The sequence below is a fragment of the Prionailurus bengalensis genome, chromosome D4 (genome assembly GCF_016509475.1).
Source record: "Prionailurus bengalensis isolate Pbe53 chromosome D4, Fcat_Pben_1.1_paternal_pri, whole genome shotgun sequence".
NCBI classification, from domain to species: Eukaryota; Metazoa; Chordata; class Mammalia; order Carnivora; family Felidae; genus Prionailurus; species Prionailurus bengalensis.
The window spans coordinates 19,093,184-19,118,361 of record NC_057359.1 but is presented as its reverse complement, the minus strand read 5'-3'; the positions used below and the strand labels follow the sequence as shown (position 1 = coordinate 19,118,361).

Below are 25,178 nucleotides of genomic sequence, written 5' to 3'. Positions count from 1 at the left end.
AGTTACCTTTGCTTTTACCTGTCAGCCTACATTACAGTGTTCCATTATCTGCCAAGATTTCCATTGCTCGATACTAGTTGGAAAGCAGGTGAGATCAGATTGTTAGAGGCATTTAATTGTGGTGCTGAACAGGTCTAATTAGATTTGGTTATAATAATGCAAAATGTCTGAGACATTTTAAAAAACCTAAGGTAGGATGGTAATGATTTATTGAATTTTTTTTCATGTTTGTTTATTTTTGAGAGAGAGAGAGAGAGAGAGAGAGTGAGTGTGTGTGTGTGTGTGTGTGTGTGTGTGTGTGTGTGTACGTGTGCATGAACAGGGGAGGGTCAAAGAGAGAGGGAGAGAGAGAATCCCAAGCAGGCTCCACACTTGTCAGCACAGAGCCTGATGTGGGGCTCAACCCTAGGAACCATGAGATCATGACCTGAGCCAAAATCAAGAGCTGTATGCCCAACCACCTGAATCACCCAGGTGCCCCAAGATGATAATGATTTTTAATTTGCTCCTGTTTCTCTGAGGTATCAAAGCTAACCAGGGCTTCACCAGTAGATGATTCTGGAATAGATTGCCTCTGCTTGCTGGATGAACTGGGTCTTTTATAGCATTTGATTCCTTTATTCTATCAGAATATATATTTGGTGAGGTGAGCTTGAAATTCTTAAAGGGATAGAAAGTAATTATTATAAAAGATATACCATAAGAAAAATCATCAAATTTACCAGCTGGTATAACATGTAACATCCCTCAGATACAGGACCAAGAGGAGCTTATCATTCTCTAACTCCAGTTAGGAAAGCTCATTAATAAATTCTTTGTTTGGTGCTCCAAACCAAGGCTTTAAACCTAAAAATGCTCCAAGCATCTTTTCTACCATTATTCTCATATTTAAATCTTTTTCTTAGATTTGCTCATCTTAGTCTCTCAAGGCCTCCGCATTTTCCTCACTGTTGACCAAACTCCCCATCAAACAAACCAAAAAAAAGAACCCACCAAAAAACCCCACAAAAACAAACAAAAGCAGCAGATAAATAATCCCCCAGAATCTGGATATTGCATATTCTTTGTATTTTATCTTAGAAATTTTGGAAACGATTGGCTGCCTGAGTTGAAATTCTTTATATTAAGGCTGTATTGCAAATACTGTCATTCTAAAACCACTACATGTATTTTTTTTTACCAAGTAAGCCAAAAAGAAGAAAAATGATTGTCATTTAAGAAAAATGAAGAGCACACTATTCACACACTGCCCCCTTTAAAAAATTGGTTCTAAGGGGGTTCTGAGTGGCTCAGTGCGTTAAAGCATCTGATTTTGGCTCAGGTAACGATCTCCAGGTTTGTGAGTTTGTCCCACATGGGGATCTCTGCTATCAGCATAGAGCCCACTTCAGATCCTCTGTCCCCCTTTGTCTCTGCCTGTCCCCGACTTGTTCTCTCTCTCTCTCTCTCTCTCTCAAAAATAAATAAATATTTTAGTTAAGTCTGACTCAGTCAGTTAAGTGTCTGACTTTGGCTCAGGTCATGATCTCATGGGTTGTGAGTTCGAACCCCATTTTGGGCTCTGTGCTGACATCTCAGAGCCTGGAGCCTTCTTCGGATTCTGTGTCTCCCTCCCTCTATCTCTGCCCCTCCCTGCTTATGCTCTCTCTTTCTCAAAAATAAATAATAAACATTAAAAAACCTCCCTCCCCCAAAATAAACAAAATAAATAAACGTTAAAAAAAATTAACAGCTGCAATTAAAAAAAAAATTGGTTCCCAAAGATCTAGTAGGAAAACAATCCTTTTTAATGGATTTTTTCCATGACTTTTCCTCCCTGGGCTGGACTTGACCTGACTTTAGGAGCAGGGCAGGTTTCCATGTAACGAGAGCTTAGCTTCAATCCATAGGCAGCTTCCACACCTGTTGGTCTGGTGACTTGAAGTTATGCGAAAGGATGGGTGAGTGAGTGTATGTGTATGTCTTTGATGAGATCCCAGTTGTTGTGTACTCTTAATGAGTCTTGTATCTGTCACAGATGTACTTCATGGGGGAAAGGGGCAGGATAGGGTAGATAGAAGATGAGTTTATGTCAACTGGTGGTTGACCAGATGTCACAATCTACATAAAGAAAAACCCTGCTTATCTGCAGAACAGAGTTTAAATGATAAAAAATTGATGGATGAATGAAAATTGTATCCTCTGGGAACCCAAGAAGATCCAGAATCTGAGAAAGAACGAGGAGGGGGAGGAGGAAAAGAACAACTAAAGAATGTACATCAAACTGTGTCAGAAAACGTAAGCCAAGGATTTTGGTTTCGGTTGTTGATATGTGGGCATGTAAGTTCTGTACAAAGTTGAATGGAAATTCTTAGCTAATCTGCCAAGGAGATTGAATTTTTTCCCCTTAAGTCTATAATGGAAAAGCATTCATTCATGTATGTTCAGGTGGGGGCAGGGACAGCCAAAGACTACCAGGCTGCTTGAAAATACTCAGTTTCATCAGGAAAATCAGAGCTGAATTGCATTTCCATAGAGGATTTAAAGCACAAATTAGGCTTACAGTATCATAACCAGTAAGGGAAAATCTCAAATCTGAGCTTGAGACCTACGGTAACTAATTTTTCAGTGTATGAGAGTGAATATGGAAATGACCATTTTAATATGCACACTGTAGCCTATAACTAATCCTGTTTTCCCTGTGGACAACCTGACTTGGGTGAAATCCTGCCAAGACCATCTCATTTCCATCTCCCATTAGATTCTGTTTGGATTTCAAAGTATAGATAATGGTTGGATCCTAGGAAAATATATGAAGTACGATTTAATGGCTACTTCAAAGATATTTTAAATGCACTTTTCATTAGTATTGTCAAATTGATTTCACACTGGAGTGCCTAACTTGAATGTATTTTATGATAATGCATGCGTTTGGAACCTAGATGTACCCTGTGGTGATGGTTATTTCAGAGTGGATATTGATTTGAATGTGACCATGTGACATCATTCCCAATTTTCCTGGGTAATGCAGCTGGTCCAGAAACACTGGCTGAGTCAGAAGACTCTTAGCATATTTAGCCAATAATAGGTACCATTCTTCCATGCTTTTGAAGTTTTTTCTTCAGTTCTTAGAAGCCCTCTGTGAAAACAAGTACTCATTTTAATCTATCGTCCTTTCAGCAAATAACTGAAAGTCAGTTATTTCTCTAATGAGTAGATCTATGCCAAAATACACTGAGGCTGGAGAGTATGTCCTAGGTAAAAGTGAGAGATAAGAGAATTTTGCCATTAATATTTACCTCTTCAACCCTGAGTGCATATTGAGCCACTTAACATTTGCTGGACCCGGGTGAGAATACACATGGAAGCTGGGTGCCAAGCTGTTGTCTCCTTGCCACCCCTACCCCCACCCCCACCCCCACACAGAGTGCAGAAGGTTGACATGCACTCGGGCTAACACACGAAGCTTTGTCAACACCCCCTCAAAACATCTGTCCCTTAGCTGTACTTCAGGTTTAGGGATGCGCATTCCAGTGGCATGTTCATGCTCAAGACGATGGATTGGGGAAGGGTCCACATGGGCAATGGAAGTGGGCCCAGGGCCAGTGGAATTCTAGGATCTTAAGCACCTGGAGCATGGCTGTGAAGCTGGGGAGAGGACATAGACTGCAAGTGGCCTGTCCCCTTGGTCCCATGGCCTTGCCATTACATTGGGTAAGGAGGTGAAGGAGGTTCAGGGCAAGGTCATCTAAAGTTGGGAGCGTCTCTGTCTAACTCTAAGCATGGCACTGTGTCAAGTCCTGGAAGATGAGAATAACGGCAGGATGTTGTCTTGCTGGCCCTTTGGTTTTTAGCCAGCGTGCATGTGTATGTCTGTTCTGTGCAGATGGTTAGGCTAGGTGCTGTGGGAGGATACAAAATACAAAGCTATTTTTAATCTAGTTGTGGGGGAGACAAAAGCTGAACTGAGAATAATTACAAAACAACCGAATAACCAGGGAAAATGGTTAGCCCCATAATTGTCAAGTGAGGGGATTTGGGGTGAAATGGAGTAAAGTGATGGTCGTAGCTGGGGTGACGAGGGCTAGTTTCAGGGCCATAGGGAATGAGAGGTCACAGAGTTCAGGGCTGGCAAACTCCTGTTTTCAGAGCTCCAGCAGGTACCTTAAATGTGTAGTGGGACCTGGGATAAGACAGTGGGGACTAGGGATAGAATGTGGGAGAGTTTCTGTTGAACTAGCGAATGTATGCCTTCTTAAAAGATGTTCAAATTAAAAGAGAAATTGTTTGACCGAATCTCATGGGGATGGGACCCCTGAAACTAAACTTCTGGGGTTGTTGGTGATAAAATTAAAATGATGTTGCCACATCGATGTGGAATCTTAATTGGTCACTCACATTTACTCCTAATAAAGTAACTTCACTGAAAGAGGTTGTTTTATTTTATTATTTAAAAAAAAAATTTTTTTTCAACGTTTTTTTATTTATTTTTGGGACAGAGAGAGACAGAGCATGAACGGGGGAGGGGCAGAGAGAGAGGGAGACACAGAATCGGAAACAGGCTCCAGGCTCCGAGCCATCCGCCCAGAGCCCGACGCGGGGCTCGAACTCACGGACCGCTAGATCATGACCTGGCTGAAGTCAGACGCTTAACCGACTGCGCCACCCAGGCGCCCCGAAAGAGGTTGTTTTACATTGGACACAAGTGTCAGGACAAAAACTGTGAGGAGAAAATTCTTGAATGTCCCAGAAACAGTTCAAATGGTGGTTAAGAGAAGTGCAAACAATGAAGATCCCTTTTGTCTTTCATGTTGCAAGCATAAAAGTTCGCTATGTCTAGAAAATATGAAGGGGACTACCTAAATGGTGCAGTCAATTGAGCGTCTGATTCTTGATTTCAGCGCAGGTCATGATCCCAGGGTTGTGAGATGGAACCCTACCTCAGCTCCATTCTGGGTGTCGAGCCTGATTAAAATTCTCCCTGTCCTTCTACGCCAGCCCCTGCTTTCATGTGCTCTCAAAGGAAAAAGACAAAAACAAAAAAAGGAAAAAGAATAAAAAAAGAAAATGCAGAGGAATCCCCTAGTATTCTTTCTTTCCATTTCTGTAAAATCCTACCAATAATTATTATATCAAGTTTCTTGGCGTGTTGAGCCTGTGATCACTGAGTTGACTAGAGTGCCCCCAATTCATGATGAATTTGGAATCTTCACAGATTCACATGTGAGCTTATTTGGAAATACTGTCTTGGTAGCTACAGTCAAGTCAGGATGTGGTCATACTAGATTAGGGTGGGCCCTGAATCCATTATGACTGGTGTCCTTCTAAGATGAGTGACATTTGAACACAGATACACAGAGGACTGATGGCCAAGTGAAGACAAAGGCATAGACTAGAGTTAAGCCGCCATAGACCAAGAAGCACCAAGGGTTGTCAGCAACCCCCAGATGCCAGGAAAGAAACAAGGAAGAGATTTTTCTCTCAGAGCCTCTGTGAGAGAATAAATTCCTTAAAAAAAATCCTTTTAATATTTATTTATTTTTGAGAGAGAGAGGGAGACACAGAATCCAAAGAAGGCTCCAGGCTCTAAGCTGTCAGCACAGAGCCCGATGGGGGCCTGAACCCACAGACCGCCAGATCATGACCTGAGCCAAAGCTGGATGCTTAACCGACTGAGCCACCCAGGTGCCCCAATAAATTCCTTTTTTAAGAAAAGTTTATTTATTTTTGAGAGAGAGAGCATGAGCCAGGGGAGGGGCAGGGAGAGAGAGAATCCCAAGCAGGCTCCACACTGTCAGCACAGAGCCATATGTGGCTCTCAATTCCAAAAACCATGAGATCATGATCTGAGCTGAAATCAAGAGGCACATGCTTGACCAACTGAGCTACCCAGGTGCCTGGAGAATAAATTTCTTTTGTTCTAAGTCACCCAGTATGTGGTACTTGGTGACAGCAGCCTAGGAAATGAATACAGGCACTACTTCCCTAATTTCCCCATTATTAGAAATGCCACCGATGGCCTGGTCTGAAAGGTTATAGCTTTGTCTTGCAAATACATTCAACCTTCCAAACCATTATATTCCCTCTTTCCATTTCCACAGTTATCACTCTTACCACGTATCATAATAATATTTGAGCCTTGTTTTCTAGAATTAAAGTGACTTAATTCTTAGAACAAACGATGACAGGAGTGGTCTTATTCTGGCCCCTTAACTGATGTGGAAACTGAGGTTCAGAGAGTTTAAGTAATTGGTCTGAAGTCACACAGTTAACCAGCACATTAAAAATCTAGGATTCCAGAAAGATAGGCCCTTGAGCACCAAGAAAAAATACTGAAACCAAAATGTAGCACCTGGCTACAGTTATTTTGCCATACTGCCTTCTCCATTATCCCAAAGACAAGACCTCAAGAGCTTATCGTTATCATTGGGGTAAAATGAGAATAGTCTTCAAATTATTCTCTTTTGCTTCCCCTCACCTTAGAGAGCTTAACCCTTGTTATCACAGCAGAGGAATCTAAGTGTTGATAGAATGAGAAAAGAGAGTAACAATTTCTTTATAACCATTTCTTTCCTATGTTTAATTACAGCCTTGGAAGAGGCATCAAATTGGCTTTTGGTGGAAAACAGTTTTTTTTTTTTTGTCTATAAGTAGGTCACTGGAGATGTAATTAATAGAGATAATTGCTATCTCAATACAGATTTTGTTTTAGTTAAATGACCTCTTTTGCATACGTTTTCCCACGGGGTAAGAAAGCAGCTAGTTGGGTGACATTGTCGAGCTGGTTTTATATAGCAAGGTCAAAAAATAAATCTTTCCAACATAAGAAATGCGTTTGTTTTACTGGAAAGCTGGGGTTTTGTTGTTGTTCAAGTAGAGGCTTATGAAAAGCAAAACCTAGCTGGTGATGGATTTTCTTAACCTTGGGCTTAAGTAGTGAATTAGAGTTATAACATCAGAGCATGCTCTCAAGTGTCTCCCAACCCCAATATGGCAGAGTATATTAATGGTGATCATATACCTCATTGTCCAAACCAGGACATTTGAGAATGAAAAAGGATGCTATTAATAATTACCTCAGGATAACAGGTATAAACTAAGGCCAGTCCTGGGCAACTGGAAAATACGGTCATCTTGGTTGCTTTAATCCAAAGCGCTTTAATTGCTAGAAACAGAAGTCTAGACAGTTTTTGAAAACCTCTTCCCACAAAGAGAGCTTGATAAGTGGGGCTGAGAATTGTTATTAGTTATAAATCATTAGGCTGTCCCTTGGAAATTAAGTATGTATGGATATATATTTTAAGTTTATTTATTTTTGAGAGACCGCATAGTGAGCAGGGAGGGGCAGAGAGAGGAGAGAATCCCAAGCAGGCTCCATGCTGTCATCACAGAGCCCCATGTGGGGGTTGATCTCACAAAGCATGAGATCATGACCTGAGCCAAAATGAAGAGTTGGACACTTAACCAAATGAGCCATCCAGATGCCCCAAGTGTGTGTGTGTGTGTGTGTGTGTGTGTGTGTGTGTGTATGTGTATTTAAGTACTTTTTTTTGGATATCAGTAAGAGACATGTTGAAAAATTATTACTTAAATGTTTTAGTCTTAGTCATTCTGGAGCTAATAGTTTTGGGGAGACTGAGGCTGAAAGGGATCTTGGCCTGGAGGAAAGGAAACCAAGGAGTTAGCCTTCCCTACTTGGGTGGAGACTTATGCCCTAGAATTAGTGCCCAGCCTAGGTCATCATGTGCTCAACTAATAATGATGCAAATGACTCTAAAAACGTCTTGAATTGAACTGGTGATTTACAGTTGTGCACCAGAAAGAAAAAAAAACTTTTTTTCAGAGAATGAAGCTATAGTGAAGATTGTTTGATAAGATCTCTGGAGTTGAGTAGGCACAAACTTGTTTGTTTAGGGGATTGAAAGAGAATTATAGCAGAGAGGGTATTTCATTTATGTTGGGAAAGTGCCCTCTGAATGGAACGGTAGGAAAGATTCCAAGGCTGTGTGGTGATCAAATGAGGAATGCTAAGGCACATGATACTACGTAACTCTTCAAATATTCATTTATTGAGCCCCTACTCCATGGCAGGTGTTGTCCAAGGCCCTGGGGTCCACAGGTAGAAGAGAGTTGCCGATCTAAGGGAAATTACAGAGTGATGAAGACATGTAAACAATGTGAACATCATGGGGTGCCTGGATGGCTTAGTCAGTTAAATGTCCCCCTTTGGTTCAGGTCATGATCTCATGGTTCATGGGTTTGAGCCCTGCATCAGGCTCAGCATTACCAGCTCAGAGCCTGGAGCTTGCTTCTGATTCTGTGTCTGTCTGTCTGTCTGCCTGTCTCTCTCTCTCTCCCCCCTCCCTTCTGGATTGTGCTGTCTTTCTGTCTCCTAAAAATAAATAAATAAACTTTAACAAAACAATATAAACATTATGATCAGTGCAGCAATAGTGGTATGTAAAAATATAGTCATAACAAGAGAATGAGTGTTTCTACCTGGGAATTCTGGGGATTCATGGAAAAAAGTGATGTTGCAAGAGGAGTTGGATATGTTGGCAGACCACTGTGGGAGAGGAACGCAGGCAAAAATGATATGGCCTGACTTTTTTCTAAGGTTATTTACTTATTTTTGAGAGAGGGAGCGTGCACACACACGCATGCACGTGCACGCATGGGAGAGGGGCAGAGAGAGAATCCCAAGTGGGCTTTGTGCTGTGAAAACAGAGCCCAACAACCCAGGGCTCAATCCCACCAACCATGACATCATGACCTGAGCTGAAATCAAGAGTCGGATGTTTAACCAACTGAGCCACCCAGGCGCCCCTATAGTTTTCATTCTTAACATGATTCTACGTGTAACTGCACTTTTGTTTAAGTAAGACTTAATTTATTTCCATGTAAATTTATCTTTGGGGTGGGGTGAGGGTGGAAAGAAGAGTCAGGGAGTTGTTTCAGCAAAATGCTTTCGCGTTTTAAAAGTTACCCTGCCTCCTTGCCTGCTTTTACTGAGGCTTAAGGATTTTAAATCCGTGGCCTCTTCTGAGAGCTTCTTTATTTTCGTTTAAATAATTTTTGCCTTTGCTGTCCTCTTGCTCCTCTTCTTTTTCAACAGGAGCAAAATCAAACTTTCAGATGATGATAGCTTGTACAAGAACAAGTTTTCCCTTAAGACTCACTATGGTGTTAACCATTCGAGTGTCAATTATTCCTCATGGAAAGACAAATATCACGTGATTTCAGTTACAGGCAGAATTTAAGAAACAAAACAGATGAATGTGGGGTTGGGGGAAGAGACGTAAACCAAAAAACAGACCTCCTGACTATAGAGAACACACTGGTGGTTAGCAGAGCAGTGGTGGAGGGGGCGGGGATGGGTGAAATAGATGATGGGGATTAAGGAGGGCACTTGTGATGAGCATTGAGAAATGTATAGAATTTTTTTTTTTTGAAGAAATTGTTGAGTCTCTCGGGGCACCTGGGTGGCTCAGTTGGTTAAGCCTCTGACTTCAGATCAGGTCATGATCTCACTGTTCATGAGTTCAAATCCCATGCCAGACTCTGTGCTGACAGCTCAGGGCCTGGAGCCTGCTTCGGATTCTGTGTCCCCCTCTCTCTCTGCCCCTCCCCCGCTCATGCTCTAACTGTCTCTCAAAAATAAGCATAAAAATAAATAAAATTCTACACCTGAAACTAATATTACACTGTATGTTAACTAACTTGAATTTAAAGAAAGACTTGAAAAAGGAAAAAAAAAATAATCCTTAGGGATGCCTGGGTGGCTCAGTTCGGTAAGCTCTGACTTCAGCTCAGATGATGATCTCACTGTTTGTGAGTTTGAACCCTGCATCTGGCTCTGTGCTGACAGCTCAGAGCCTGGAGCCTGCTTCAGATTCTGTCTCCCTGTCTGTCTGCCCCTCGGCAACTTGAACTCTGTCTCTCAAAAATAAACATTAAAAAATTTTTTTAAATGACTCCTCATATTCTTCCAAAGGTTGAGGAGTCAAAGCGTTATCTGTGCCCTGGTGTTACTATTTCTTGGTGAACATTTCTGTAAGAAGGGGGGAGGGGAATGTTAACTTTTCAGCAGGAATGGTGAAGAGTGGAAGATTATAAAATCATTTATTAAAATGCTTACCATTTGGGTTTTTGGAAAGTAAAACAATGATGAGTCAGAATCATAGAGCAGAAAGTGATCTCATAACCCTGCTTCCAACTGAAATGAGTTGTACTTCTAATGAAATTGCTAATATTTTAGCTGTCAGCTATAGAGTTTGAGTAGTTTTCTCCCTTCCCTTGGTATGGCTTAACCATTTCTAGGGAAAAGTAGTTGATGTCCAGGACATTTTCCAAAATAGAGCATTTGATTTTTAAGATTGTGTATATCGTGTTACTTTTCCAGAATCTGATACAGATGGACTATTGGTACAGAATGAGCAAAATTCTCAAAACTGTGTAACTCTTTATGGAAGGGTCAGTTATAATGTTTGGTAAGTAACAAACACCTCTGGATCATGTGACTACATCCAAGAGGTCAATGACACGTCCATCATTGACAACTGTTTCCTGACATAAAGCAGTTAATAATTCAAAAAAATTTTATTGAATTTTTAAAGAATACCACGTTTAAAACAAATTAGAGAAATTTGGTTGCATAGGTAAATAACTCAATTTAGAGTAAAAATTAGCCTCATTGTTCTACTGCAGTTGAACTTTTTTTTTATGAAATTTATTGTCAAATTGGTTTCCATACAACACCCAGTGCTCATCCCAAAAGGTGCCCTCCTCAATACCCATCACCCACCCTCTCCTCCCTCCCACCCCCCATCAACCCTCAGTTGGTTCTCAGTTTTTAACAGTCTCTTATGCTTTGGCTCTCTCCCATTCTAACCTCTTTTTTTTTTTTTTTCCTTCCCCTCCCCCATGGGTTCCTGTTAAGTTTCTCAGGATCCACATAAGAGTGAAACCATATGGTATCTGTCTTTCTCTGTATGGCTTATTTCACTTAGCATCACACTCTCCAGTTCCATCCACGTTGCTACAAAAGGCCATATTTCATTTTTTCTCATTGCCACGTAATATTCCATTGTGTATATAAACCACAATTTCTTTATCCATTCATCAGTTGATGGACATTTAGGCTCGTTCCATAATTTGGCTATTGTTGAGAGTGCTGCTATGAACATTGGGGTACAAGTGGCCCTATGCATCAGTGCTCCTGTATCCCTTGGATAAATTCCTAGCAGTGCTATTGTTGGGTCATAGGGTAGGTCTATTTTTAATTTTCTGAGGAACCTCCACATGCAGTTGAACTTTTAAATACACATATGACAACTCTGAGAAGGACATTGTTTTTGATATTTCAAATCAGAAAAATTAATCGATTCTTCGCAATTAAAATTGTCAGCATGACTTTTTGGCTTGGCTTTGATACAAGAACTCAGAAATCAGTTTAAACCTGAATACATTCTTGATCAAAATGTCACCCAAAGATGATAGAAAATGGCAGGAATTGCCATTGGAATTGTTAGGAATTCTTGTTCTTCTTGGTTAGTCAGTGAAGATGATTTTGCAGGTTAATGAAACGGAAAGACTATAAAATCTAATACAGCATCTTGTCATTCCCCATTGTTTTATTATTAGGTTTTTTAAAAATCTCAAACTATTTACTGAGCCTTTTCACTTAATTTCTTGTGGCTTCTCCTTTTTGGTTTCAAGAGCCCCATAGTCACCTCTTCTGTTGAGAGAGCAGCTGTGAACCCTGTCTTCAATTGTTTCCAGTTCTCTGTTCCTAGGACACTGCTCCTCCTTTCATGGTGAAAGATCACACCCCCTCTGTTTGTAAGCACAGAAGCTGGAGACGTGATTATGCTGGCGACATGGGGGCTGGGCACAAACAGACAGGACTGACTTAAATAAGTGAATCTTTACCACACTCAAAAAATGTTTTCCCTCTAGAAATTGAAAAACAGAGCTTCTGTGGGGATTTTATTCATGCAGAAATTAAATTGGAACTTGGTGTAAAAACCCACCAACTGCGAGATCATGACCTGAGCTGAAGGTGGACGCTTAACTGACTGAGCCACCCAGGCACCCCTTATTTATTTTTTTCAAGTCTATTTTTTTTTAAAGAGATTGAGAGCAAAGAGGGGGAAGGGCATAGAGAGAGGGAGAGAGATGATCCCAAGCAGATTCCATACTGTCAGTGCAGAGCCCAACATGGGGCTCTGGGGCTCCAACTCACAAACTGTGTGATCATAACCTGAGCCGAAATCAAGAGCCATAAGAGTTGGATGCTGAACCAACTGAGCCACCCAGGCACCCCGCCCCCGCCATCCCACAGGACCTTTTAATACCATCACTTTGGGCATTAGGTTTTCAACATGTGAATTTTGGGGGAGCAAAAACATTCATTCCAGTGCTGCAGTAAGGAATCATTTGGAATTTCCCCCAATGTTAGCCAGCTTGTCTCCTCCATCAGTATCTTGAGAATAACCAGCCCTAGGATTGTAGCACTCACAGGTGCAGAAATTCCTACTGTGTGGGGTGGCTGCTGTCCAAGGTCACCGGTGAGTTACAGGAGCCAGTGCACCCAAGTCCAGGCACTCTCCCGGGGCAGCCCTCCTTGCCGCTGAGAACTGCTCCTGCTTAAAAATTTTACGAAAAGAATTTTTTTTAACTTATCCCTTTACCAGGAAACCCTGATATGGAAGTTGAACCTCCGTGCCCGGCTGGCACGGGGTCCTGTGTGGCCCGGTGGAAAGGGCAATCGGCAGGAGGCCTGCCCCTGTGTGGGGTTGCTTCGTCTACTCACCAGACTCACCCACCAAGTCCTGAGTCTTCTCTTGGTTAGAAAAACCTGTTTCCTGTTGCTTTCCGAGATCATGACCATCCTGGTTGTCCTGGTCAATAGATATCCGTTCGCAAATATTAGTTAGGTTTTTCCTATGTGCTGGGTTTTAGGCTCCAGAGGGGTCAGGGAACACGAGCCCTAAGGCCCCACAGAGCCAGCCTGCCGGTCTTCACGGTAGGTCCACACCCTTGTCTGCCTGTAGGTCTCCATCCTTTACATCAACATCCAGAATCGTGTCTTCATTTATGTTTTGACTTACACTTTTGCTCTGTGTTTGTCCTCTTGTAAAGCTGAGCTAAAAAACAAAAAAACAATGGCTTCTCACAGATGGTTTCAGAAAACATCCCAGGACGCTGGAGATGGCTCTGCCTATCTGAGAAGCTTAATCAGCTCTTTGCTTTGGCTCTTGGGGAGGCTGTCTTCGCATAAGATTGTAGGTGAACTTTAGAACAATTGATGTACTGTTCAGATGTCCTTGGTCTATCACTTGCAAAGGATTTGTTTTGCTTTGGCCTCTGTTCCCTCTTGGCTCCTAAAAGGCAACGTTTTTCTCTGTGAGCCTTTCTGTGTATTTAACAGTAAGCTGAAAGTTGAATCTCACATTGCTTTCTCAAATCTGAGAAAAAGTTTAGAGTTTTAGTGCTGAAACATTTTGTTGGCCCTTTTTCAGTAACATGAATTTTAACCCTCAGTGTTTTGTTTTTTTTTTTATTTTTTTTGTATCTGGATGTGGTTCATGGGGAGAATTCCAGAAGCCTCTAGAGAAAAAGGGGGAAGCTCCTTTAAGTAAATGAGTAAATTTCACATAAAGAGGGCAGTGATTTGTGTCTGTTATTTATCAAAATGTGATACCTGATCACTGGTGGTAGACATGATTTTTTTTTTAGTTGGAATATTGCTGAAGCCTTACTTTATTTTAATACATTTAATTAGATTAATCATGGCAAATGATACTGGTTTTTCACCTATAATATCCATGTTTCCTTTCATAACAAGCTTATTTGAGTAAAAAATTTTGCTAAATATTAAAATCATACAGGTGGTATATGAGTATGGCAAACAAAAAAAAATCACAAGATGGGCATACAAATGACAAGGTCTTGGGAAACAGTGGTTAAGTACATGCCAGGGACAAGAGTCGTGTAAAACAGCCTGTAGTCCTGCAAGGTCAAAGATGTATACCCCTCACCCACAGAAAGCAAGAAGCCTGTGGTCTATGTTAAGTATGCTAGAGTAGCAAGCTGTGTGTGTGCAATTTTTAACCACTTATTGAGTGGCTATTCTGGGAAAGGAAATGACTCCTATTTAAGGGGCTGGGGAGAGGCAGAGATCCCAGGCAGAGCTTTACAGTGAGAGACTCAGGGGAGTGTGTGAGCCTCACTTGAGAGGCATTTTGGTCTCCTGCCCAGAGCCAGGGAGCAAGGGGGCAGAGAACTGGTACTGGGCCTCCGGGGGATCTGTTACCGGCCAGAGTGCTTTCCTGACAAGTTATCTGCCGATTTGATTACAGAGGACGGTTACAAGAGGATGACGATAAGCAAGAACCTCAACCTTAATGCAAGTTTAAAAGTACTTATAACCATTGTTGGGTTTTCCCCCCCAAATATGAAAACGTTGAGCTAAAAACTAAATGGGACAAAGAGCCGCTTCCTTTATTAATACTTGGAACAGAATCTGGAAATGGAATGGTAATTTTATTCCTTTGCCCATCTGGTGTTTTAACAGAGTTGGGTCCAGGAGTGAAAGTCCTGCCAGTCTGTGGTCCACTCCCTGTCCCCCCACCTCTCCCCCTCCCCGACTGGCCCCTGTTGCTCGGATTGAATCCCTCAGTAACCTGACACCAAAATGCACCTTCTAACCTAAGGCTTTGCCCTCCCTGTGAGTCAAAAAGCGGCCCCCAGGGTGAGAGCTCAAGTTGTCTTCACTATCTGTGGATTTTGTGGGCGAGCCTGGGAGAAAGTCCTCACAAAGAGACAAGAAACAAAGCAGAGTAGACTGTGCTCCTGACCAAATCACACATTGTAAAGCGTGATGGGGTGGGGGTGGGGTATGTAAAGCTAAGTCACCTAATCCTCCAGTCACCAGTAATTTTCATTTAAAAAATCATTTCCTTTAGATGTTTTTCCTTTACTTGCATAGAATAGATAGTTGTAGTCCGTGTATGGGTGTCGAGTTTCTGCTGAGAACAGATGAGGAAGCTCAATTCAGATCCTTAGCTTGAGTTTGTTGGTTCCTCTGGTCACGGTCACAGATGTCATTGCAGAGAGAAGCGCCCCCCCTCCCCACCTTGCCCCTCTCTTGCCCCCATCTGCTGCTGGAGACCTCTCATTTAGAGCAGAGCTCTGAAGGATTAAAGATAAAGTCCTAAGTGTAAGTGTCGCAATGTCGGTACCAGATGAAGACTGCTTAAAAAGATAGGAGGGTGTGACTCGACCATTTATTTGGGGAAACGCTCAGTGTAAAACTAGCACATGGTGTTAACATGGGAAGTGCACATACCAGCACAGACCTGAATTTAGACCCGAGACCCAGCACTTGGAAGCTGAGCGACTTTGGACAAATTTCGACCTTGGACAAAAATTAAAAAAACTATGTAATCTTTATAATTTTCAGTTTCCCTTTTAGAGATAGAAGGTTCTAACTGGGTTGTGCGGTGCCTTACATAAGATCCAGTGCACCTCCCACCCTGAGTCACTCTTCTCTGGACTCAGCCCCCCAGGGGACTGTGTCTTTCAATCTCTCTTTCTGCCTTTAACCGAGCCTGTTTTGTTCCATGTTTGGTTTTTTTGTTCTTCAAATAACCACAATATAGAACTGAAGAATATTTTAAGGTATTGGTATTCATCAAATGAGTTTATGTCTTCTTTTTGTGAATATTTTTTGATGTCTGTTTTTGAGAGACAGCCTGAGCTGGGGAGGGGTAAAGAGAGAGGGGGTACATCAGATCTGAAGCATACTTTGCTGATAGCAGAGAGCCCGATGTGGGGCTCGATCTCATGAACTGTGAGATTGTGACCTGAACCAAAGTTGGACACTTAACCAACTGAGCCACCTGGGTGCCACTATTTATATCTTCTTTTTCAATTAACCTTTAAAAATCATTTTTAACATTTTCTTCTTGAAATGCTCCATGTCCCAAAGCAAAAAGCAATGACTTGTAAAAAAAAAAAAAAAAATGTTCCTATCTTTGGGACTAGTGGTGAGGTTGGCTTTAACCTCTTGTAAGTGAATGGCCTGTAAAACTAAAAAAGATCTTTACCTTGGTAGAAGTTTGGGTTGAGTCTCGAGTGATTTTTCTGGTCTCAGGGCCAAAATCACAGTTTCTGCCTTGAGATAGTTATGTAATCTCTCCTTTCACATCAGCTTTGTGGTGTATAATATGCAGAAGGATTAGTATTTGCTTGGGGTAAGGTAGCACTGGACCAGAGGTCAACCCTGTGGGGGAGGAACAGAAGAATGCATGGCAGTGTCCTAGTGAAAAGAAGATTCAGGGACCCCAGAATTCTGTAAGAGCAGAGATCTTGTGTCATCTGGAACTTTGGATGAAATTCAGACAATAGAGAGTCTTCAACAGGTTCTCATGTTATCGTATGGGATCTGGGCAGCCAGGAGTAATCATGAAATGGTGGCTTCAGGGGCCACTGGTGTCACTGCAATCCTCTGGAAAATTTATACCTTATTTTTATGTGATCATGATAGAAGAACCTATGGAATAAAACTGTGGCTTCTCACGTTTGTTCTCTTCATACCTTTATTTAGCCATCCTTTGACAGCCAACTATGTAGTAATTAGTGTGCCTGGCACCCAAATGAGTGACCCTCAAGCTTTACCCTTAGGGGACTAAGTAGCGAGAGGTCTGCAATTAGGGAATGTGCTCCACTGGGGTGTTACAGGTGCTTAGATTGCTCTAAGGGGACAGGCCTGACTGTTGAGGGGATGGAGGGGAAAAGAATTCCTTCAGGGGAGGTGGTATCCTTGGTGAACCTGAAGGCTGAGGCATTTGTTGCCTGGATTCTGGGCCCAGGTCCATACTGGCACCCACCTTGCCTTGTTTCCTGACTTGCAGCCAGTTTCCTCATCTCTGACCCACCTTTCTGCCTCTGGAAGTGGAAGTGAGGTAGCAGTGAGGCTAGCTGTGAGAACATGCACCTGTCTGAAGGTTCTTCGTGCTCCAGCTGTATGTCTACAAGATGGTGGTCCTGCTGGGGCTGAGAGTTCAGTGTGGCTGTGAGCTTCCGATTTGTCTTCATTAGACCAGTCTAATGAAGTCCTTTTGGTCATGACCCTGACTTTCTTCCCTGACCATACAGTCTGTCATTAGTCTGACTGAATAAAGCCCTGTGATTACACACACCTTGTAGGGTGGTTGTGTGAGAGATAGGGGGTCGTTTGTCTAGAGTAGCTGCTACACAGTGACTTCTCAAATAGTCACCATTATTGGGAAGGAGGAGTAATCCAGAAAGGGTCACAGAATCAGGACAAGGCTCCTGCGTGGCCACTTGTTGTGCTGCTGCCTGCAATGGTTGAAGGCACTGCTACTCACATAGTACCCTGGGCAGTTGAGAGGGGATAATCCCCTCTCTTTCCCCATGTTGTAGATACTACAGGTAGTCGAGACTAGGTATACTCTTAAGTACTATCATGTACTCAAATACTGCTGTATTATTCAGGCCTTTAAAAGGAAGGAAATCCTGGGGCCCCTGGGTGGCTCAGTCGGTTAAGGGACCGACTTCGGCTCAGGTCATTCTGTCATGGTTTGTGAGCTCGAGCTCCATGTCGGGCTCTGCACTGACAGCTCAGAGCCTGGAGCCTGCTTCGGATTCTGTCTCCCTCTCTCTCTGCTCCGCCCCTGCTTGCACTCTGTCTCTCTCCCTCTCTCTCAAAAATAAACACATTTAAAAAAATTAATAAAAGGAAGGAAATCCTGGGATGCCTGGGTGGCTCAATTGGTTAAGCATCTGACTCTTGACTTTGGCTCAGGTCATGATGTCACGGTTTGTGAATTTGAGCCCCATGTCAGAGTGCTGCATTAGCAGCATGGAGTGTGCTTGGGATTCTCTCTCTCTCTGCCCCTCCTCCACTCTCTCTCTTTCTCTCAAAATAAATAAACTTGATATATTAAAAAAATGAAGATGGTGAACTGTATGTGTATTTTACCACAATTTTAAAAAGTAGTTTAAAAGCCTATTAAGTATGTGCCAAGTGTCAGACATTATTGTGATTTCTCTCTATATATTGAATGGGGACTCCCAAATGTAGGGTGACGATCAGGTGGGAGCCGGTGGTTTGGGCGGTGAAAGGATTCAGCCAAGGCAGAACAAAGGAGATAGCAGTTTATTGAATACATTGCAGGGGAGCGGTGGGCAGGACCGCAGAGGAGAGGCCATCTGCAACGAGGCAGTGGGAGGGGGCTGTTTCTAAGGGGAGAAGATGAGGAGGTATGGGGATGTATGAATTTTCCCTTTTATGGTAACTAAGCCTGGTTGTAAGTAGCCCATTGGTCAATTAGGGCTTGTGAATATTTTGAGGTGGGGCACCTGGTGGGTCTGTCTCCATTCAGCCTAGTGGTCACTGTGGGCCCTCTTCCCTTGTTCAACATTCCGTTGCTCAAGCCTGTCGCCCAAAAGTGGCCTCTACAGTAACACCTGGCACAAGGGGAGATGATGTGAGTTAAAAGGAAGGTGGCCCCTGTCTCCCCTTATGGAACGTGCAGACTGGTAGGGGAAAACATGTCAAATGGAGAATGGCATTAATGAGCACAAGTGTGGCTGGAGCACATGCTATGATTGGTACCTGGAGAACTTACAGTCGGGGAACTTGACCTCATTAGGGAGGCCAGGCCAAGAGCCAAGGTGAGCAGGACGAATGTGCAGAGCATGAGCAAAGGCAGCAAGAAGACCAATGTGTCAGAGAGCAGAGGGTGAGAGAATGTGTGTTGTACAAAGAGGGTGGTGAAGTCCCAAGGGGCCAGACCGCATAGCCTTATGGGCCAGAGTGAGGAAGTTTGTCTTTCTTCCTGAGCAGAGTGGGATGCCACTGAGAGTCTTGAGTGAGGGTGGGGAGGTAGAAGAGTAGGTTTGGGTTTTGAAAAGGTCAGTCTGATGGAACATGTTTTCTTAGAAGGAAAAATCTTAACAAATGTTCACAGTTGTATCTCAACTATCCATGTGGAAAACTTGAGCGACTCTGTTTCTCAGGGCCCTTGTGCTAGGCCCTGCCCTGATGTTTGCAGAGACATCACAGAGACCCACATCCCATAAGTCCAAACAGTTGCAGGTTATAATTAAGCTAACAAACTATTATCACTATGTTCTATCCTCTGACCGTGGCAAACATGTCTTTAAAATGTCAAAAAATATGTGTACAACTATGGTTTTTATGTGACTAAGTTTTAGCAAAGTTCCAGAGGATGAATTTGTCTGTAATTGCATTGTCTGGTAGTCTATTGGGCCAATGAGATATGGATGAGTAGTAAAGATTTTATAATTAATCATTTACGACGCCACAATTTTTTTGCTGCCATTATGGAAAAATCAGTATATTTTAATTAAGGTTTTCATATAATTTGCGCTCTTTTGACAGAAATACTGAGTCAGACAACTTCTTTTTTTTGCAACAGCTTTGTTAAAATATAATTTGAGTACGGCACAACTCACCCATTTGAAGTTACAACTTGGCTTGAATCATTTTAGTTCTGAGATAGCTTCTCATAAATCTTCAATTTGAAGAAACTTTGCCCTGCTGGGGGCATATTGACATGAGTTGTTACAAAATTCTTAATACTGAGATTTGAAAATGAATCATGGGTATAATATAACATGACTTGTTCCAAACATGGTAATGGGGTCTCCTACAATAAATTATCTTTTTTTTAAGCTATAATTGACATGTAACATTATATTAGTTTCAGGTACAATAAATTATCACAGAAAATGTTAGAAAATATTTTCATTGCATCATATCCATCTTTATCACTTACACTGTAACTGTCATTGTCTTGTGAAGCATTATCTCAATCTAATGTTAATGTGGAGTCCTGGTTGAGGTGCCTGGGTGGCTGAGTTGGTTAATCGTCCTACTTCAGCTCTGGTCATGATCTCAAAACTTGTGAGTTCAAGCCTCACATCAGGCTCTCCATTCACAGCGTAGAGCCTACTTGGGATTCTGTCTCTCTCCCTCCTCTCTCTGCCCCCTCACACTTACACTTTCTCTCTCTGAAATAAATAAACTTAAAATTTTTTTAAAATGTGGAGTCCTGGGGCGCCTGGGTGGCGCAGTCGGTTAAGCGTCTGACTTCAGCCAGGTCACGATCTCACGGTCCATGAGTTCGAGCCCCGCGTCGGGCTCTGGGCTGATGGCTCAGAGCCTGGAGCCTGTTTCCGATTCTGTGTCTCCCTCTCTCTCTGCCCCTCCCCCGTTCATGCTCTGTCTCTCTCTGTCCCAAAAATAAATAAACGTTGAAAAAAAAAAAATTTAAAAAAAAAAAAATAAAAAAAAATAAAATGTGGAGTCCTGGCATCTTATGTCCCACATGTTATGCCTGGACATCTCAGAGCAGCAGGAATGGTTTGATCCTGTAAACTGTTCCTCTGCTGCCACATGCAGGTGTTAGGAGTTTGGAGGAGCCCCTGAACTACAGGTCGGAATAGGAGGAGGAGCCAGAATACAGTCACTTGGCACAACCGGGGATGGTGCTGGATTGTGCAAGGATCACTTGTGCTCACGTATCTGTAAGGCAGGAACTGATGAGTGAATAAGACTTTGATCCTGTTGCTGAGGTCCTCCCCGCGCACTGATGCAGCCTCCATCACCACTGCTGCTGTATTAGTAGTGAAACCCTTAGACGTTTGGGGCTTTCAGACACAGTTGCCAGTTATCAGAAGGAACTTAGGAAAACGGATGTAGGGGAGCAGTTTCGTGGGGCCTAAACAGTGCTGGTTATAAGAGCTGATGGTTAGAATTACTCCAAGGAACAGAGACACTCACGTACCCTTAAGTGTGTGTGTGTGCGTGCGCGCGCGCGCACGCGCGCACGTGTGAGAGAGAGGGAGGGAGAGAAGGAGTGGGAGCACAGGGTACAGAATAGGGACTCCTCTGCCTAGGGTCAGGATACTGACGCCATATTACTGGCAAGATACTGGCAGGCCCCTTCCAAGTTGACCCAATCAACCCTGTTCATCACGATACAGACCAACACAGCCAGGAGGTCCCCTCTTTCCTAGCGCGTTCCTTTTGAAGACTGCTGACTGCATTCTCCCCTTGTGTTGTCTTACCAGGAACTGGTGAAAGTGGCAAAAGCACCTTTATCAAGCAAATGAGAATCATCCATGGGTCTGGCTACAGCGATGAAGACAGGAAGGGGTTCACGAAGTTAGTTTACCAAAACATATTCACCGCCATGCAATCCATGATCAGAGCCATGGACACCCTGAGGATACAGTACGTGTGTGAGCAGAATAAGGTAAGTGCCACAGGGGTGTTGGCCCTATTTGTGGAGGCATGCGTTCCTTCTCTAGAGAGCATGTACATCTTTTGACAAAAAGATTTACAGAGTGCTTTGGTTTCAGAGGCCAAAGAAGATCTGGGGCCCAAACTCCAGAGGAGTGTGATGAACTTAGTTAGCTCTGTAGTCTTGTCTTCTGCAGGAGTTCTCTCATGGGGGTACTGTGGTGCTCCCCAGTGCGCTGGGATTCAGAAATGTGGGCATTAACATTGCTTTTTTCAGGTGCTGAGAAAAGGTAACCCACTAATTTCTTCATTGGCCCAGTGGAGATCGTGGGCTTACAATGGCCAACTTTCCCAGAATTCCCAGTCATGGGAAGTAGGGTCATAAATGACCTGCAGACCACTCACAGCAATTGGTGGGTTTTCTTTCTTTATTTTAGGAGCTAGGTAATGGTTGAGGAGAGTGATACTTACGTCCCAACTAACAATGGGCTCTCATAAAGTACTAGTTTCAAGCTGGCTTTACTTTTGCTATCACCACTGGTTATTTAAGATATACTTATGTTTAAAGTCATAGGAAAATAAGATAACCAGGAATGTGGAAGGACAAGGCAAATAAAATTGTATATAGTATATTGGAATGCAAATCTATTGCCAAATACTATATCTGAGTTCATTAAGAAAATAGAGAGGAAATAGTTTATTTAAAATAATTGATACTGAGGGAGACGCCAAGGTGGCTCAGGCGGTTAAGCGTCCAACTCTTGATCTCAGTTCAGGTCTTGATCTAAGGTCATGATTTCAAGGCCCAGGTTGGGCTCCATACTGGGTATGAAGCCTACTTAAATGAAATGAAATGAAATGAATAAAAAAATTAATACCAAGATACAACATGACATGATAAAGGAATATTCTAAGATGAGTCTTTTGTGGGTCTACTAAAAAGAATTTAGCTGCTACAATGCCAGCATTGCATAGGCTTTAGGATGGACCCCAACAACAACTTTATCACAAACGTGTAGCACCTACATTCATGTATATTTTATACATGATATATGAAGAGTTTCAGAACAATGAATCTAAATTTTTATCACTCAGTGACCAAGTTACATAGGAACATAGCATGCACCCAAGTTTTGACTTGACTTTACATGATGTCTGCAACCTCACGTCTTTACCACCATTTCCTTGCACTTTTGAAGAAATGAAGGAATGGATCTTGCTTCAACCTTCAAGAACGTTGTGCTGAAAAATGTGTGTATGTGGGGGTGAGGTGGAGAATTAGCCTTTAGTGTATCTGGTGCCAAGCAGTGTAAGAGGTTACACACTGAGCCATTGGAAGCTTCTAGAGGTGACTGTGATGATTCCATGATACACTGGTTTTGTATCTAATTGAAAGTGTAGAATTATTTTTTAATCACTTATCCAGTTGACCCTTGAACAACGCAGGTTTAAACAGCGCAAGTCCGTATACATGGAGATATTTTCAATAAATACAGTACAGTACTATAAATGTATTTTCTCCTATGATTTTCCTCACATTTCCTCTAGCTTCTTTCCTGTAAGAATACAGAGTATAACACATCTAACCTACAAAATAGGTGTTCATCAACTGCTTATGTTATCAGTAAGGCTTCTGGTCAATAGCAGTCTGTTAGTAGTTAAGTTTTGGGGAAGTCAAAAGTTATATGCACGTTTTTGACTGTTTAGGGGTAGATGTCCCAACTCTGATGCCGTTCAAGGATCCACTGTACCAGGGATTTGGAAAATGAGGCCACCTGTGGAAATTTAGGATTATTTCAAAAAAGAAGTATGTCAGGAACATCCTTGTGAAGATTTTAGTTAATCCATTTGCCTTGATTGGAAAATGCATTTTGTTTCTCGTTCATCGTGGGGTGATGGGGGGAAGCCTGGAATTTAAGGGATGGACTTGTAAACAGGTCTACTGGGAAGGAAAAGCTCAAGTGTAAGTTCATTCTATTTACCTTGGCAACATGTGTTTTTAAAACCCAATCAGGTTGAAAATCAGCGTCTCTGGGTTTTGGTTTTGTGTCGTTTTCCCTCAAGGTCTTCCAGAAATACTAAGGGTTTATGTTTTAAGCAAAAACATTTTTATGGGGTTTGGCATTCGACCACTTCCTCTTTCTCTCTTGGTCTTAATTCTTCTTCATAAGGCCGTGTCCTCTTGACCACCAATCTGCATTAGGTTCCCAGGGCTGCTGTAACAAAGTGCCTCAAACAGGGTGGCTTAAAACAGAAATACATTCTCTCCTGGTTCTGGAGGCTACAAGTCTGAAGTCGTCATTGATTGGTTCCACCTGGAGGCTCTGAGGAAACATTTGTTTCAGGCTTCTCTCCTAGCTTTGGGCGGTGCTGGATATCCTCGGAACCCTTTGGGCTTGTAAACCTGCCATTGCAGTCCCTGCCTGTCCTCACACAGGGTTCTCCCCTGTGTGAATCTGTTCTCACGGCGTTCTCCTTTTTGTGTCCAAATTTCCCTTTTCTTCTAAGGACACCAGTCATTGGATTAGGGCCCACCCTCATCCCAAGTAGGATCAGAACTTGATTACACCTACAAAGATTTCCGAATAAAGTTGCTTTCTGAGAAGTTTGGGATTTGCATGAATTTCAAGGGGATAGTATTCAACCCAGCAGAGTCTGCCCTCTGCGCCCCACCCCCCATTCATGTTAGTCCCATATGCAAAATATATTCGTCCTGTTCCAATACCCTCCAAAGTGAACCCATTCCAGCATGAACTTAAAATCTTGAATCTAATCGCAACCTCAACTGAAAAGGTTTCAAATCTCATCATTTAAATCCTCTAAATGAGGTGAGGCTCTGGATGTGGTCTATGCTGGGGCCAAATTCCTCTCCTATCTCCTTTTCATTTGCTGCATCTGGCTCCCTTCTCAATGCCTTCTTTCTATTTCAAGTACCTACATTTATGCTTCATAAACTTCCTCTTATCCCTCAAACAAATGCCTGGGATGAATCACAGGCTTTACAAAGAGGCATAAGATTGAGTAGAAACAACACTGGTGGTTCGTTCCCAAAAATCTGGGCTCTATTCAAGGCTCCCCTGTGGGTCTGGGGCAGAAGTCAACAGTCTTTCTGTAAAGGGCCAGAAAGTAAATATTTTTGGCTTTCCAGGCTATATAGTCTCTTTCCTGCTCTGCTGTTGTGCAAAATCACCCATAGGAGAGGTGTCAACAAATGAGTAGACTCATCGGAAGCTCTATTTGCAAAATGTAAATGCTATTCTTAACCCATGGGCCATACAAAAACAGGCCACAAGTGGATTTCATCCACACTCTGTGGTTCTCCACACCCAGTCTTAGGGGAAGCCATATAACCTCCCTGGTTTTGCACTTCCCCAAATGTTAAATGTGGACAACACATGCTGTTTCTACATCATAAGCCAACATGAGCAAAAAGAAGTGCTTTGCAAATGAAATGGCACTACAGAAATCCAATACAGAAATATTATTGGGGCAGTGTCAAAAACCAAAAGTGGACTCATTATTTCTTCTAGTTGTTTAGGTCGTTTTCATCCCTTCATTGTTTTTCAGATAATTTTTTTCTGTGGGCTAATCCTGATTCCAAATGAGAAACTGTAACAAAGTACCATCCTCAGATCACAAAATGATAAAATGATGAGTGTTCATAGTATTAAATAATAACTTAAGCATGGGGTCACCTGGGTGGCTCAGTCAATTAAGCATCTGACTTCAGCTCAGGCCATGATTTCACAGTTTCATGGTTTCCAGGCCCGCATCCGGCTCTGGAATGCTTGTGGTTCAGAGCCAGCTTGGGATTCTCTGTTTGCCTCTCTCTCTCTACCCCTCCCCCACTCTCACTGTCGCTGTCTCTAAATAAAACTTAAAGCACGGTACATGTTTT

The 25,178-nt window shown here is 42.5% G+C and overlaps 1 protein-coding gene across 1 annotated transcript in view; it reads left to right on the top strand.

Moving 5' to 3' along the window:
- GNA14 (G protein subunit alpha 14) overlaps positions 1 to 25,178 on the top strand; it is a 205,561-nt gene that overhangs the window by 94,474 nt on the left and 85,909 nt on the right. Inside the window, exon 2 of the mRNA XM_043565728.1 lies at positions 21,109 to 21,293. Within this exon, the coding sequence (XP_043421663.1) occupies positions 21,109 to 21,293 (185 nt within the window). The remainder of the gene's footprint in view (positions 1 to 21,108; positions 21,294 to 25,178) is intronic.